The sequence below is a fragment of the Oryctolagus cuniculus genome, chromosome 4, assembly GCF_051225735.1.
Source record: "Oryctolagus cuniculus isolate XC-2025 breed Fujian yellow rabbit chromosome 4, ASM5122573v1, whole genome shotgun sequence".
Taxonomy (NCBI): Eukaryota; Metazoa; Chordata; class Mammalia; order Lagomorpha; family Leporidae; genus Oryctolagus; species Oryctolagus cuniculus.
The window spans coordinates 81,466,835-81,485,053 of NC_142870.1; the positions used below are offsets into that span (position 1 = coordinate 81,466,835).

The 18,219-nt window shown below is 39.4% G+C and overlaps 1 protein-coding gene across 17 annotated transcripts in view; it reads right to left on the reverse strand.

Annotated features, from left to right (window-relative positions):
- ZNF148 (zinc finger protein 148) overlaps positions 1-18,219 on the reverse strand; it is a 171,305-nt gene that overhangs the window by 87,089 nt on the left and 65,997 nt on the right. For all 17 annotated transcript variants that reach the window (XM_051859204.3, XM_051859200.3, XM_051859202.3 and 14 more), the window contains one exon: positions 13,742-14,090. In XM_051859204.3, the coding sequence (XP_051715164.1) occupies positions 13,742-14,074 (333 nt within the window). In that variant the 5' untranslated portion in view covers positions 14,075-14,090. The remainder of the gene's footprint in view (positions 1-13,741; positions 14,091-18,219) is intronic.

Genomic DNA, 18,219 nt, shown 5'->3' on the forward strand with positions numbered 1-18,219 from the left:
CAATCACTTCAAAAGGTTAAGGGGTAAGGAATCCCTTAATGAACATAATAAAACAACTGAACCCCTCAAAGGAACTTTAAAAGAAATGTAACAGGAATAAGAATCGGCTACAACTTATAAATGGCTTTGAAAAGGTACACAGTGTAGTAGATGACAAGTTGTGATATAGTCAAAGAGAAAAGAAGAAACATGCCATCTGACCAATGAATTACTTAAGTAAACAAACACAAAAGCAAACTTTGTCACTTTTAAGGAAAATTTTAGAACCTCATTTGTCACCAATAAGTGCAATTCAATTCTGAAATTAAACCAGAGTAATAAATAAGTGGCAAAAAAAAAATACAGGTAAATACCTTAAAACCACTGAAATGGATAAAAATGATTACTTTTTTAACAGGAGGAATGAAGTCCCCCATTACAAGATATACACTGATTTCTGTGTTTTATTGACTAAAGCATTAGATGTTTTGAAGGATTATCAGTATCATCCTCCTTATAGTCACGATTTAAGGAAATTTAAAAACTAAAAAAACAAAACAGAAGTATTATACCAATGGCCAGATATATTTTTTATTCTCTTGGGCCACTAAATAAAACTACTCACAAACATAAAATGCATAAAGTTATGCCTACAATTTTATTCATGCTGTTTTATAGCATAGAAACTTATAATTAAAATAAAATGCTGAAATATATTTTTTCAAGTTACACACATCTAAAATATTTTATATGTTGTTACATCATTATATGACCAAAGTTTTATTAGAAGACAAACATGGCCTCTATCTTTGTGAATCACAACTTGCTCCATTTTGTTAATACAGAACTTAAGTCTTTCCTTCTACACTGCTCACCATCAAACAAAAAATAGAAACTAGAAAAATGTATGATTTCCCAAATACTCCTGAATGGATCGGATATGAATAAAATAAGCCAAATGTCTTTTTTAAAAATTTCAGAAATAGGGGCCAGTGCTGTGGCATAGCAAGTAAAGCTGCCGCCGACAGTGCCAGCATCCCATATGGGTGCTGGTTTGAGTCCTGGCTGCTCCACTTCCCATTCAGCTCTCTGCTATGGCCTGGGAAAGCAGTAAAGATGGCCCAAGTCCTTGGGCCCCTGCACGCAGGTGGGAGACCTGGAAGAAGCTCCTGGCTCCTGGCTTCGGATTGGCACAGCTCCAGTTGTTGCAGCCAACTGGGGAGTAAACCAGCAGATGGAAGATCTCTCTCTCTCTCCCTCTCTCTCTCTCTGTAACTCTGCCTTTCAAATAAAATCAATAAATCTTTAAAAAAATTTTTCAGAAATAAATTTAGTTTCTTAGTTGGGAAGCTTTCTCAGGCACTGCTAATACAAACACTGCAATGACAGAAATCTTCTCTACCCATGCTGACCTACACACAGCCATGACAGCATGACTAGTAAGACTGAAAAGCTATTTTTGTTACATTTAATTCAAATATCTAACATATCAGAAAACAAGATTGTAAAGAGAAAATTTCAGACATTCAAAAACTGGCCAAATGTAGAGCCACTGAGCTGAATCTTGATGACTAATTTAAGAGTAGAGAGTTAACAATGGTTAAGAATGTAATACTACTAGAATTTTAATTACCTGTGATTACTTTGAAATTAGTATATGTGGTTGAAATGGATATCTTTCCGATTATTGTTTATAGCCTTTGCCTATATTTATGCCAAACTAGAGTATTTTTGCCTTTTACTTGTTTAACTCTTTCTTAAGTAGAGCATTAAGCCCTTGACTTAAATTAAAAATATGTTATCTCCAGGGGCCGGCACTCTGGCCTAGCTGTAAAGCCACCGCCTGCAGTGCCAACATCCCATAGAGGCTGGTTCGAGTCCCGGCTGCTCCACTTCTGATCCAGCTCTCCACTATGGCCTGGGGAAGCAGTAGAGGATGGCCCAATTCCTTGGGCCCCTGCACCCATGTGGGAGACCTAGAAGAAGCTCCTGGCTCCTGGCTTCAGACCAGCAATGGTCCGGCCCTTGCAGCCAATAGGGGAGTGAACCAGCGGATGGAAGCGCACGCTCTCACTCACTCGCGCGCTCTCTCTCTCATCCTCTCTCCCTCTCTCTCCCTCCCTCTCCCTCTGCTTCTCTCTGTGTAACTCTCTGACTTTCAAAACAGAGAGGAGGAGAAGGGAGGAGGGGAAAGGAGGGAAGGAGAGAAGAGAAAGGAAGAGGAGAAAAAGGAGATGGAGGGAGGGAAAAATATTATATTCTTAGAATTTTATCTATATCTAATCTGTTGAAAACCAGAAAACTAAAAATAAAAGGAAAAAAAGAGTAGAGGGTTAAGATAAATCCTGAAAACTAGCAGTTATCACAAGAATTTTACTTCAACTAACACCATACATTAGGGACAGAGTTTACATAAATTGTTAATAATTTAAGAAAACGCAACTTTTCGTTTTGAATTGACAAAACAATTAACTACATGAAGCTTTTGTGAGTAAATGAAAAGATAACCATTAGCATGTTCAATGTCAATGTACAGGAAGCTTCAGCACAATCTGGAAAGGATTTGAGTAAGTCCGTTACTTGAGTTTCCACACTTGGGGAGACCTGGGTCATATTTTTCTAGGTCGACGTCCTCTTCTGAAGGCATTTTCATGATCCCAAGACCCACCCTTCACCACTAAGTCTTATCAACAGGAACACAGGAGTAAGAAGCAACAAATCTAATTGCTCATCAGCTACATTCTACTATAAGGCAACGTTTCACAAACTAAATTCCGCCCCTCTGATATACGGCATGATAAAGCTTTTCACTGATTAATTAATTTTCAGAATGGACTCAAATCTGTCATCTATCAGGAGGCACAGGACTCAGTTGTAGCTTACCATAAAAACGAATATGAAGCAGACATCGAAGAAGTCATAGACAAAGGGAGTTTAAAAAAGTTCGAAACACAAGTAAAATAAGACCCTACGTATGGTGTGTGGATTAAAAAAGCATAAAGGTGCCCATACCAAAATGTTAGGAGTGATTACATCTGGGTGATTAGAGTATGTATGGTAGGGTACTAATCCACTGTAGATCAGTGTTTAACAGCAGCTTTATTTGTAATAGCCAAAACTCGGGAACAAATAAAGTGTTCATCAATAAGTGAGCAGTTAACTTGTGGGATATCCACACTGAGAACAATGCTTCATAACACAAAGGAAATGGGCAACACAACAACTTTGCATGACTTTCTAGGGCATTGTGCTGAGTGAAAAAAGTCACTGAGCTAAATATGGGTGACGCAATTCTCAGCATGACAAAGTCACTGAGACAGAAAACAGATTGAGGTAGCCAGGGATTGGGAACAGTAGAGATACAGGTAAGAGGTGTGACTATGCAGGAGTGACACCAGGGAGATCTCCATCATGATGGCTTAGGTTCTCTATCTCGACTAGTGTCCCAAATCTGTGTGATAAACTGAGCAACAGTGAACACACTGTAGCAGTATCAATTTCCTGATTTGATATTGCACTGCAGTTACAAAAAAATGTAACCACTGGGGGAACCTGAGGGAAAGGTTTATTGAACCTCTGTACTATTTATGCAACTTCCCATGTTATCTAATCTTAAAATAAAAAGCTTTTCTAAAAGTGAAAGGGTCAGACTTGTCCCTTGCCCTTCCCTCTCTTCACACTCCTTACCCTCCATGAACCACACAGCCCTAAAACCATAAACTGAGACACAACAAGCTGCTAGATTCCAAACAGAATGGACAGGGAGGTTCTAGTACAGAACTGCTGCCCAACACAGGATGTCATGGCACAAAAAGGGTGAGGACATTCTCCACGTAGAAGAGAAGCTCGGCTTGAGGTACTGAAGTCCAAGCAAAATAAGTAACAGTCTACACATTGTGAGAAAAGTACAGCCTGGAATAGTGTTGGAGGCTGAGTGCGGTGAAGGATGTACCAAAAAGTGGGTGGGTGCGGGGCTGGCGCTGTGGTGCAGTGGGTTAAAGCCCTGGCCTGAGGCGCCAGCATCTCAATTGGGCACCGGTTCGAGACCTGGCTGCTCCACTTCTGACTCAGCTCTTTGCTATGGCCTGGGAAAGCAGTAGAAGATGGCCCAATTCCTTGGGATCCTGCACCCAGACCCGGAAGAAGCTCCAGGCTCCTGGCTTTGGATCAACGTTGCGGCCACGGGGAGTGAACCAGTGGATGGAAGACCTCTCTCTCTGTCTCTACCTTTCTCTTTAACTATGTCTATCAAATAAATAAAATAAATCTTTCAAAAAAAAAAAAAAAAAGAGTGGGTGTGGAGAAGCACAGGGTATTACAGTGACAGTGTGATTAGGAGGGGATCCATGGGATGCTAAGGCTCAGTTCCAGGGACTAAAGCATATTCAGGGAACAGACTACAGAAGCCTGGGCATCTGCACTGAGCAGGGTAGAATGCAGATTCATGAAAGGAAAACAAGGCCAGCTTTCTCACTGCCTAAATGTACTTTCTGGTTGTCAGTCTGTAACTGGGGAGGTATCAATGTGAATGGCTCTCAGTACTGATAAATGAGTACAGAAATAATTTTAGAAATGTGTGTGTATACATATAAATGTACATAATTAGGTATACATAAAAATACAGCCTCCACCTCTGTCAAAGAGAGGCCCAGGAGTAGGTATATCCCATAGCAGTGAGCTGCCTTTTGAGCATTCAGATCTTAGCTTCTAAATACCATCTCTCCAATGAAATGAACTAGGGCTTCCTGGAAAAATGGCTGACTCCAGAATTGAGGCAGGAAAAGTACAAGATAAACCTGGAACATCTTGTGCCAAAAAGCAAGATCTCAAATACTAATGGGACATGTCAAAGAATCTGAAGCTTGACAAGGATTGTATTGGTCAAGGAAATCCCACATCTATATTGGTACACACAAAGAAACAAATTTCTAAAAATGTGGTAAGGTAAAACTTTGTGGTGGCAAATCTGGCATATACCATCCAACCTATTCAACCAACAAGAGTGAAGCATCATCAGAATGGGGTAAATAAAAACCACATGCCACCAGTTAGATACCACAAGGAGAAAATACAAATATAAAATACAAATACATTTCTATAATATTCCTGCAAAGATGCTTAATTTAAATTTCATAAGGAAGAAAATCAGACAAACCCAAACTGAGGGACATTTACAACATGAATATAAAAATACAGAAAATAAATTCAAAAAGCGAGGAACTAACCCAAACTAACAACTAAATAAACATGACAATTAATTGCAACTTATAATTTTGAACTGGGCTTTTTTGCAACCAAACTTTAACTGTAAGACTCCAACAGTCTCTCAGTAACTGATATAACAAGTAAATCAGTATGCATATAAGAGTTGAAGAACACAACTACATGATTTGACATAGTTGACATTTATAAAATAATGAACCCAGGCTGGCGCCGCAACTCACTTGGCTAATCCTCCACCTGTGGAGCCCACACCCCAGGTTTTAGTCCCAGTTGGGGCGCCGGATTCTGTCCTGGTTGCTCTTCTTCCAGTCCAGCTCTCTGCTGTGGCCCAGGAGTGCAGTGGAGGATGGCCCAAGTGTGTGGGCCCTGCACGCGCATGGGAGACCAGGAGGAGGCACCTGGCTCCTGGCTTCAGATCGGTGCAGTGCACCGGCTGTAGCAGCCATTTGTGGGGTGAACCAATGGAAGGAAGACCTTTCTCTCTGTCTGTCTCTCTAACTGTCTAACTTTGCCTGTCAAAAAAAAATAATGAACCCAATAATAACCAGATTACACATTCATATCAAGTAAACATAGAAAACCCACCATTAAATCATATGCTGGGCAAATCTCAATAAATTTAAAGACTAAAATTATACAGTGTGTATTTTCTGACCACAACGATTAGGTATCAATGACAAAATGATAACTGAAAAATTTCAAAATATTCAGAACTTCAGAAGGACTTTTTTAATGGACTCTTGGGTCAAAAAATCACAAAGGATATTAAAAAGTATTCTGAAATGAATCACAGTGAGAACAATGTATCACAAGCCACGTTCACTCAGAGAGAGGGTTACAAAGAAGCTTCAAATGCTTTACATCAAAAACGAAGAAAGGTCTGAAATCATCAAACTGTCTCATTTAAAAGGGCAACTGAAAATCAAAATAGCAGAAGCAAGGAAACAGTAAAAAATGAACAGAAGCCAAACATTAAAGTGAAAATTAATAAAACTACAATTCGATTCTTTAAAATGGATTAATCTTTATCGAGACTAATTAAGAAAAAGGCAAATTACCACAATCCAAAGTGAGAAAAAAGAAATCACAGTAGATTCTTGAAACAATGTAAGAAAATATTATGAAGAACTTTAGTCAAACAAGAAGGAATGGAAAAAGTGCTTGAAAAATATAATTTACCAAAACCTACTGTAGAGAAAAAAAAACTTTTTTAATCTGAGTAGCCTTATAAATGTTTATAAAACTGAATTTGTGGGGCTGGCACTGTGGTGTGGTAGGCTAAGCCTCCGCCTGCAGCTCAGGCATCACATATGGGCACCAATTCATGTCCCAACTGCTCCTCTTCCAATCCAACTTTCTGCAAATGTCCTGGGAAAGCAGTAACAGATGGCCCAAGTGCTTGGGTCTCTGCACCCACATGGGAGACCCAAAAGAAACTCCTGGCTCCTGGCTTCAGATGGGCTCAGCTCCAGCCACTGTGGCCAACTGGGGAGTGAACCAGTAGATGCAAGACCTTTCTCTGTCTCTCTCCCTCTATCTGTAATTCTACCTCTCAAATAAATCAATAAAATCTTTAAAAAAAAAAAAAAAACCACCTGATTTTGTAATTTAAAACCTTCCCACAAAGAAATCTCAGTGCTAAATTAACTTTATGGAGAGGCTGGCGCAATGGCATAACAGATAAACCAGCATCCCATATGGCTGCAGGTTCAAGTCCCAGCTCCTCTGCTTGCAATCCAGCTCCCTGCTAAATGAACCTGGGAAAGCAGCAGAGGATGGCCCATGTGCTTCGGCCCTTGCACCCACAAAGGAGACCCAGAAGAAGCTCTTGGCTCCTGGCTTCCGCCTGACCCAGCCCCAGCTATTGTGGCCATTTGGAGAGTGAAGCATCAGGTAAAAGATCTCTGTCTCTCTCTCTGTAACCCTTTCAAATAAACAAGATAAATATAACACACACAAAAAAAACATTACAAGCTAATATCCCTCAAGAACATATACATAAACATTTTAAAATTAGCAAACTGAATCAACAAATAAGTAAAATGACCATCATGACCAAGTGGGGTTTATCCTTTGAAAGCAAAATTTAACATGTGAAAAATCAATCAATGCAATTTACCATACTAACAATAAAGAGAGAAAATAATTTGCTTATCTCAATAGACAGAAAAAGCATTTAAATACCTATTCATTGTTTAAGGGGAAAAAAATCAGCAAACGAGGTAGGAAACTTCTTGTTTAACCTAATAAAAGTTAATTATGAAAAACTTAACAGAATTACTAATGATTAAAAAAATCACAGCAGGTTAAGCCCAGCTACAATGCAGGCATCCCATATGGGCTCTGTTCTACTTCCATCCAACTCCTGGCTAATGTTCCTGGGAAAGCAGTGGAAGATGGCCTGAGGGCTTGGGTCCTACCCTGCAGGCCCCTGGCTTCAGCTTGGCTCAGTCTCAGTCACTGCAGCCATCTGGGGAGTGAACCAGTGAATGGGAAAATCTCTCTCCATCTTCCTCTCCTTGAACTCTGCCTTTCAAATAAAAATAAATCTTAAAAAAATCTGCAACAAATCAAGGATATCTATTCTCACCATTTCCGCTAAACATTTTTTGGTAGACCCTAGTCAATGCAATAAGGAAAAGAAAAGAAGTAAAAGACGTGTAGACTGGAAGTTAAGTAAAGCATAAATATCCTAAGAGTGAAGAGACCTAAAAAATCTACAACATAACTATCAGAACTAAGAAGCAAATCTAACAAAGTCCCAGGTTAAGCAGTCAACATACTTCTATATCCTAGTAATGAACAATTAGAAATGAAAACTTATAAAAATAATTTTCACAATACCACCCAAAAATATAAAATACAGAAGGATAAATTTAACAAATGTGTACTGAAAAGCCACAGATCAATGCTGAGATAAAGAAAATATAAACAAACAGGAAGATATACCATATTCATGGAGTAGAACCTACTACTTGTTAAAATTTTCATCAAATCAATATACAGAATCAATGCAATCCCAATCAAAACCCAGCTGGCTCTTTTCATAGAAGAAGAAAGGCTAATTCTATACTTTATAGGAAAATGAAAGGATCTAAAATAGAAATAACACTCTCATAAAAGAAACAAAATTAGAATACCTAAATTAACTGACTTTTAAGATTTACCATAAAAGAACAATCATACTGGTGTGATAAAAATGGATTCTGTAGCAATCAAAAATGAAAGCAGAGAAATTTAATAAAACTTATATGAAAATGTACTGAAAAATGAAAAAGTACAAAAATGTTCATAGCAGCTTTATTCATAATGATTAAAATCAATAGACAATACAAGTAACCATATAAAGGGAAGGCGGATAAGCAAATTTTAATATAACAATAGACTTAAGAAGGAAAAGGAATGAATTACTGACCCACTCCACCAACATGAATAAGCTGCAAAAATATTATGCTGTGCAAAAGAAGCCAGACACAAGAGTTAGATACAATTTCACTTACATTAATAAGCTGCCATAGGACCACAATCTACAATGGGGGTCGGGGGAGGACTGATCAATTGTGAGGAATGGACTGGTAAGAAATACAAAGAAACCTCTAGGATGAAGGAAATACCCTGTAACTTGATGAATTGTGGATTATATTAGTTTACACGGTTGTCAAAATTTTGAACTGTACGCTTGGGCTTTGAATATTACACTTCAAACTCTTCTACAATTAAAAACAAAATATGTATTTCCTCTTAAAAATATAATTCCCTACTATAGCCCAGGTATAGAGGACACAAAATTTAAAGGCATGATCTACACAGGACACCTTAAAGTATACTGAAAGTACTGCAAACAAAGAAATGCAAGGTAAGTTATCATAATGAAAATCACACATAAGAGAAAGTTTTCAAAAGCTGAGAAGTAAACAGTAGGTGGTCAAAAAAAAAAAAAAAAAATCCTATAGGCCAGACCAGTGTTGTGGCATCGCTGGTAAAGCTGCAGCCCGCAATGCCAGCACCCAATCTAGGTTTGACTCTGGGTGCTCTCTGTTAACGGCCTAGAAAAAACAGAAGATGGCCCAAGTACTTGGGCCCCTGACACCGATACGGGAGACCTGGAAGAAGCTCCTGGCTCTTGACTTCAGCCTGGCTTAGCCCTAGCCCATCTAGAGAACTAAAAGAGAAGCTCTTCTTCTCTCTCTTTTTTTTTTTTTTTTTTTTTTGACAGGCAGAGTTAGACAGTGAGAGAAAGAGACAGAGAGAAAGGCCTTCCTTCCATTGGTTCACCCACCAAATGGCCACTATGGCCGGCGCGCTGTGCCGATCCGAAGCCAGGAGCCAGGTGCCTCCTCCTGGTCTCCCATGCGGGTGCAGGGACCCAAGCACTTGGGCTATCCTCCACTGCCTTCCCAGTCCACAGCAGACAGCTGGACTGGAAGAGGAGCAACCAGGACAGAATCCAGCACCACAACCAGGACTAAAACCTGGGGTGCTGACATCGCAGGCGAAGGATTAGCCAAGTCAGCCATGGCGCCGGCCCTTCTCTCTTCTCTTTTCTCTTCCTCTCTCTCTTTCTCTCTAACTGACCCTTTCAAATAAATAAATAAACCTAAAAAAAGAAATTCTATAGGCATATGATAAAACCTGTACAAAAGTATCAGAAAAATATCATACTGAATCTGGACAACTTAAGTTTTTTGATATGCTTAAAGCACAGAATTAGGGAGTCAGGGGAGATAGAGATTACTGTAGAAGAGGCTGGAAGACGCTGGATGAGAAGGGACCTGATGGTGAAAGTTATTTCTGCCCATGCCTCTGTGCCCTCCAAAAAATGCATTTTAGTTGTATGGCAACAAGGAACCATTGGACTAGTGTTAGTATGGCACTGAGAAGTAGAAATCTCATTTGGGAAGACCACCTCAACAGGAGTGGGGGATGTCTGGCCTGCGAGCAGTACAAGTCCCGTAAAACCATCAGGTCTAGCCTTGCCAAGGCAACTGCAGGCGATACTTGAAATTCAATAATCCTACAGGAGGCTAATTTTTAAGTTCATATTTGTGTATGACAAGCAAATGATGTTATAAATATCCAAAAGGCCCTTAGCAGAAGAAAGGTTCCTCACTACTGACCTAAAGGATATAGAGGAAAAGGTTCAGGTTACAGTCAGGCACTCCCTCTCTCCCCCCCAGAAATCACTATTACAATCTATATAATACTTTATCTAACAACAGCAAAATGTACGTTTTTCTCAAGTTCACGTAGAACATTCACAACAGATCATATTCCAGGCCATAAAACACATAACAAATGTAAAAGAATACTGATCACACAGTATCATGTGCTCTTGAATCGCCATGGAATTAAACCAGAAATTGTCAATAGAGAGACAGCTGAAAACAACCCCAAAGTAATGGGAGATTAAACAACACAGTTTAAAGTAACACATGGTTCAAAGAAGAAATCTCGAGAGTAAAAGACATATATATTGAGAAGTACGTGTTTAGTCCAACAGATAAGATGTCCATGTCCCACATCAGAGTGCCTGGCCTATTTCCAATTCCAGCTCCTGATTCCAGCTACCTGCCAATGCAGACCCTGGAAGGCAGCAGTGATGGCTGAAGTAACGAGATTCCTGCCGTCTGCATAAGAGGCCTGGATTGTGTTCCCAGGTTCTGACTTCAGCCCCAGGTTCAGCCCCAGCCAAGACCTTGCCACCATGAGCCTTTGGGGAAAGAACTAGCAGATGAGGGGCTCAATCACTCTTTTGATTTTACAAATAAAAATCTTAAAATAAATTACCAAACTAAATGAAAACACAATTTATCAAAAGTTTTAGGATGCAGGTAAAGCAGTGCCAAAAGGGAGACTTATATTATTGAATGCATACAATAGACCAGAAAAATCTAAAATCAGTAGTTTAAACTTCTACTTTAGGAAATTAGAAAAAAAGGATACAAAGAAAGCATGAAAAATAAAATAGAGCAAAAACAATGAAATTGAAAACAGGACATCACTAGAGAACAAGCAACAATACAAAAAGCTGTTCCAGGGTCAGGCCTGGCACAATGGTTAAGTCATAGCTTAGGACACCTGCATTCACACTGGAGTGCCAGTTCTGCTTCCAACGCCAGCTTCCTGCTAAAGCACATCATGGGAGGCAACAGGTGATGGCTCAAGTGCTTGAGCCCAACCACTCAGTGGGGAGACTTGGTAAGAATTCCAGGTTCCTGGCTTCAACCTGGTGAGGCCCCAGCTGCTGTGTGCATTTAGAGGTGAACCAGAGGATGGAATGAATATATCTATTTATCTATCTCTCTGTGTCTTCTTTCTCTGCCTTTCAAATAAATAAATAAATTTATTAATTTTCCAAAAAAAAAACCAAAAGCTGTTTTATTGAAAGTGTCAATAAAATCAGTATCTCTACTAGGCAGGAGGGGAAAATAGGGCTTTGGACTTCAGCAGTACTGAACTGCAGATTTTAAAATGGTTAATAGGGTAAGTTAAAAGAAAAAAAAAAAAAGGTAGGCCTATCTACAGTCAAGCTAACAAAGGGAAAAAAGACATAAACTCCAATATCAGAAATGAAAGAGGCTAAGAGACAACATTATTATGGAGTCCATGGATAGGAAAAGACTAAAATGAGCTACTAATTTGTGCTCACAAATTTGACAACCTTGGGAAAAACTGACAAACAACACAATCTGCCAAAGCTCACACAAGAAGAAAACAGTCTGAACAGACCTGTATCTATAATAGGAACTGAATCATTCATTAATAACCAGACCCAGGGAGGGGAACTGGCAGATTCTACCAAAAAACTTTTTAAGAAGGAAATTTTATTTCAATTCCCTATAACCACTTTCAGAAGACAGAAGCAGAGGGATTATCTCCTAATTTGTTCTATAAGGCCAGCACTACCAAAACCAGACAATGACATTACAAGAAAAGAAAGCTATAGGAGATGGGCATTTGGCATGGTGGTTAAGGCACTGTTTGGGATACCCACATCCCACAGTGGAATGCCTGGGTTCAATTCCAGGCTCTGGCTACTGACTCTATAGCTTCCTCCTAATGCAGATCCTGGGAGGAAAGAGTCATATCTCAAATAACTATGCTCCTGCCATCGACCTGGGAGACCAGGATTAAGTATCCCATTCCAACATGGCCCAGTCCCAGGTTCTGTGGGTACCTGGTGGGTGAACCAGCAGATGGGAGTTCTATCTCTGTCAGTGTGTGTGTGTGTGTGTGCACACACCTCTCAAATTTTTAAAAAATCAAATCTGGGACCATTGTTGTGGTACAGCAGGTTAAGCCACAGCTTTCAATGCCAGCATCCCATATGATTGACAGTTTGAGTCCCAGCTGCTCCACTTCTGATCCAGCTCCCTGCTAATGTGCTTGGGAAAGCAGCAGAAGATGGCCCGAGTGTTTGGACCCATGCACCCATGTGGGAGACCCAGATGAAGTTTCAAACTCTCAGCTTTGGCCTGGCCCAGCTTCAGCCATTGCAGCCATTTCGGGAGTGAATCAGGAGATGAAAGGATTTTCTAACTCTGCCTTTCAAAATAAATAACTCATTTTTGAAAAAAATCAAAAATCATATTGAAAGGATAAAGAAGAAAAACTTACTAGGTTAGGTAAAAGCAGGCGACCAAATGTATTAGAACATAACTATAAGTGGTTACACATACCTTCATAATGTGTGAACACATGAGATACAACAAAAAAAGTAAGATAAAACTCCTGCCTTTGTAGAACCTGTAATCTATCAGAGACACACTGAGGAGGTAATAACAAACCCCTCTTGCAAGGACTCAATTTAGTATCAACAGTATTGGCAGGATGATGATGATGATGAAGAAGAAGAATGATCTACATTTTAAAAGAAAAGGACAGGGTATGGCTAAGGGGAATATTTCAAGTACAGTATTATCTGAAGCAAAGGAGAAAGAACAGAATATAGATGGATGAACTGAAAAGAACTCAGGTTTAATATTACAGAAAGAAGAGATGAGAATTACAACATGATTGCAATGTTACTGGTCACTGGGTGAAAATAAAGGTAGAAGATGGCAAGAAAGATACGGGTGCTTACAAAAGAATAAAGGACTGATTCAGTTTAAAAAGACAGAGATCAAGCAAGTGGAGAAAACAAAGACTAGGCAGAGTCAGAGTGTATTAGGAGAGGTTAAAGAAGTCAAGAATTGAAGAAATTCAAGAATTTGAAGAAAAAACCCTTGAGTGTGTGATCTTTTTCTAGCTATGCATAAGATTCAAATTTCTTATTCTTTAAGTTTTATGCTTAAAAATTAAATACTCACAATCCATACATAATCCTGATAGAGACATGTTATCCCAGAAGAGATGTTTCTAAAACAATATAATAAACTTAATTTTGCCTTTCAAATATGTCAATATTCTAGCATATCTATTCCAGAACAATATTTTGCCTTTAAGCAGTCTGAAATTTCTTTGATGACCTACAGCATTATTCAACACAAAATTACATTCCTAACCATAACTGTGAATATCTTATAAAGAAATTACTTACAGGGACATTAAGTGCATACTGTAGTCCTTGAGGAAGTCTTTCGTGTGTTTCCATCTGCTCTTCATCATTTTTCACTGTCTCCTCATGGACCATGAGTTCATCGTGTGATATCATATCCTGCTGTCTCATTTCACTTTCTTGTAACACTTCATCGGCAGCAAGGATTTCCTGGTGAGGCATACTTCGATCTTGAAGTACTGACTCCTGCAGTTCTCCAGACACAGCAGACTGGCCAGACACTCCACCCATTACAACCATTGCCCTGGAAGACTGCATTTCGTCTATGCCGCCACATTTAAGAAACAATCCTTCCAGTTTGTCGTCAATGTTCATGCTTAAGTATAACTGCCTAGAAAGACCAAGTTTGGCAACAAAGCATAATAAATTAGTTTTATATGTCACTTGATATCTTCTCTTAAATTTCAAATTATGAAAGGTACACATTCAAACAGAATGTATTTTAGAACTTTTAAATTAACAAGACAGATTCTCAAAAGCTGGTATAGTAAAGCAAATTTTATTTGATAGTAAGGCATAAAATCTTAATCTGTTTTATTATTGAAAAATGAACTTGACATGTAACAAATCAGGACAAAGTATTTGTAATATTTGTAGTTTTTAATATATTAAACTGTCTTAAACCACAAAATAAAAAGAGATGAATTCAATAAGGAACTGACAGAGAATATAAACTGGCATGTTATTAAAGAAAACTTAGAAAAGTCACTAATTCTATTTAAAAAGTCACATCAATAACCAAAGAAATAAACATTAGAACAGCAGTACCATATTTCATCTACCAAACTAGTACTGACACTTTTAAAATTACATCCAATGTTAAGATGGTTTAAAAGAAAGAGAGAGAGAGAAACCACAGTCATCTACTTACAGAGTATAAGTGAGATAAACTATTCTCAAAGGCAATTTGACTGTACATATCAAAAGGCATGAATGTCCATGTGTTCTCTGATAGTAATACTACATTTAAGGAACTTTATCTTGATGAAACCAGAAATGTATACAAATATGGAGAGAATCACTACAGCAGTGATTATCATAATGAAAATCTAGAAATAGATTATGTAGCTCAACAGAAGGAAACAGGTTAAAATATGCTCAAACATGTCTTTTTGAAATAAATATCTAGCTTGTTCTTTAATTTACTTGAAGAGAGAGTCTCCCTCCCTACCCTCTACCATCCACTAGTCCACTCTCCAAATGCTTGCAACAGCTGGGGCTGGGTCAGGCCAAAGCCTAGAGCCAGGAATTTAATCGGAGTCTCCCACATGGGTGATGGAGATCCAATTACTTGAGCCATCACCACTGCCCAATGATCTGCCCGTTATGAAACCCAGGTATTTGGATATGGGATGCAGGCATCTTAATCGCTAAGCCAAATGCCTACCACTCAATACACTATGTATTCAATATAAGAAAAACAGGTTAAAATATATTAAAACATATTTTTAAAACCACACCATCCAGGAGGGCATTATTCCCAGGAGGGCTCTCCCCTTCCCATATCAGAGTACCTGGGATCTAGTCCCTGCTTCCAAATCAGCTTCCTGCTAATGCGCCCATAAGTCAACACATGATAGTCCAAGTACTTGAATCCCTGTGAGACCCAAATACAGTTCCTGTCTTGTAGCTTGGGCCTGGCCCAATCCTGGCTATTAAAAGGCATGTGTGGGTAAACCAGTAGATGAAAGATTTATTTCCCTTTCTTTCTCTTTCCTTCTCTCTCTCTCTCTGCCTTACAAATCAATCAATCTTTTAAAAAAGGGGGTGGGGAGAGTGGCGTTGTGGCACAGTGGGTAAAGTCCTAGCCTACAACACCAGCATCCCATAAAGGTGCCAGTTTGTGTCACGCCTGCTCCACTTCCAATCCAGCTCCCTGCTAATGGCCTGGGAACAGCAACAGAATATGAGCCAAGTGTCTGGGTCCTTGCCACCCATGTGGGAGAGCCGAATACAGCTCCTAACTCCTGCCTTCAGCCTGGCTCAGCAGTGGCCACTGCAGCCACCTGGGGAGTAAACCAGCGGATGGAAGATCTCTCTCTCTCTTTCAGAATAAATAAACATACTTAAAAAAAAACTGCACTACAATGATATCTTCCCAATTCAGTAAATGTAGGAAAATCACTGAATTTCATTGTATACATAATTTACAATGTATACATTTTGTAAATTTACATGCATACATTGTATACATTATTAACAAATAATTCAACAATTTTTCTTAATAAAATCCAAATAGTAGCTACCATTTGGGTGGACAGGGATGATTCTGATAGCAAGCAAGAAAGGGGAGTTCCTTGTTGTTATGTTTGAATTTTTTTTTTCTTGAAAGGCAGTTAAGAGATAGAGAGGAGGACCTCTTCTATTGGCTGGTTCACTCCCCCAAACTGCCACAATAGCCAGGGCTAGGCCAGACAGAAGCCAGAAGCCAGGAACTCCATCCATCTCCCATGTGAATGGCAGAGGTCCAGGCACTTGGGCCATCTACCATTTCTTTTCCAGGCACAGGGCAGGGAGCTGTATCAAAGGCGATGCAGCCAGGACTTGAATCAGTACTCAGATATGGAATGCCAGAGTTGTAGGCAACAGCTTAACCCATGCACCATAATGTCAGACCCAATGTTTTGTTTTAAAAGGTTAAAAAGAAATGTATTCACTTTGTGAAATTTGAAGACACATACTTGAGAAACATGCATTCTGCTCTCAGTTATTATACTTCAATAAAAAAATAAACGTCTAGGGTCAGCACTGTGGTGTAGTAGGCTAAGCCTCTGTCTGCAGTGCTGGCATCTCACAAAGACGCCAGTTTGGGGAGTCCTGGCTGCTCCACTTCTGAATCAGCTCCCTGCTGAAGGACCTGGGAAAGGAGTGGAGGATGGTCCAAGTGCTTGGGCCTTTGCACCCACATGGGAAACCCAGAAGCTCCTGGCTCCTGGTTGCATAGTGGCCCAGCTCCAGCCTTGTGGCCATTTGGGGAGTGAAGCAGCTGATGGAAGATCTCTCTCTCTCCCTCTCTGTAGCTCTGTCTCTCAAATAAATCAGTAATTCTTTAAAAAAAAAAAAAAAGTAAAAAGCCTACTAAAACTCAAAGAAAAGTTCTTAGTCATAAAAATTTTCTGTAAAAATATTGGAATATTGGGGCCAGCACTGTGGCATAGTGGGTAAAGCCACTACCTGCAGTGCTGGCAACCCATATGGGCACCGGTTCAAGTCCTGGATGCTCCACTTCCCATTCAGCTCTCTGCTATAGCCTGGGAAAGCAGCAGAAGATGGCCTAAGTCCTTGGGGCCCTGCACCCATGTGGGAGACCCAGAAGAAGCTCCTGGCTCCTGGCTTCAGATGAGCACAGTTCTGGCTGTTGTGGCCAATTGGGGAGTAAACCAGTGGATGGAAGATCTCTCTCTCTGCCCCTCCTTCTCTGTGTGCAACGTTGACTTTAAATAAATAAATAAATGTAAAAAAAAGGAAAAAAAACTGGAATATTCCTGAAGACATCACAATATAGTAAGGGAAATATGTGTATATGTACGTTCATGTGAAGGCACACAGGTTTGTGTAAATACTAAAAACATTAACATTATACTGGGTAATGAAATTATGTATACTTACATTTATCTCTAATTTCAAAATGTCCTATGATAAATTTTTATTACTTTTTATAAATGTTTTTAAATTTGTTGAAATAAAAGTGGTAATTTCATTTCTAATATATTTTTAGTCATATACAATTAAATACATTTAATAGACTGTGATAAGAAATTTAAAACCAGGAGGCAGTCATCTGACACAATGGTTAAATCACCATTTGAGATGCAACATCCTGTAACAAAGTGCCTGGTTCAAGTCCCAACTCTGCTCCCAATTCCAACTTTCTGCTTTGGGCACCCTGGGGAAACAGCAGACAATGGATTCTTGTACTTGGATCCCTGTCACCCACATGGGCGATTCCAACCTCGTGGATTTGGCCCTGGTTGTTGCAAGCATTTGATGAGTGAACCAGCAGATGAAAGATCTTTCTCTGTCTCTCTGCCTTTAAATAAAAACTTAGAATAAAGACAAAAAAGTAAAAACTAGACACTATTTTGTCCATTATTACAGGAAAGACTAACCATATTTTAAATCTCTTATAAATTCAGTTATTATAAATTCATATGCGACTTGGTTACTATAGCAACTGACATGACACTAATGAAATCCATAAAAACTTCATCTCAAGAAAAGTCAACTGTCATTATAAAGTTATTTTTTAAAAACTACTTTCATCACTAGATTCTATTAAGAATGCAGTTATTGGCCGGCGCCGCGGCTCACTAGGCTAATCCTCCGCCTCGAAGTGCCAGCACACCGGGTTCTAGTCCAGTTCGGGGCGCCGGATTCTGTCCCGGGTGCCCCTCTTCCAGGCCAGCTCTCTGCTGTGGCCAGGGAGTGCAGTGGAGGATGGCCCAAATGCTTGGGCCCTG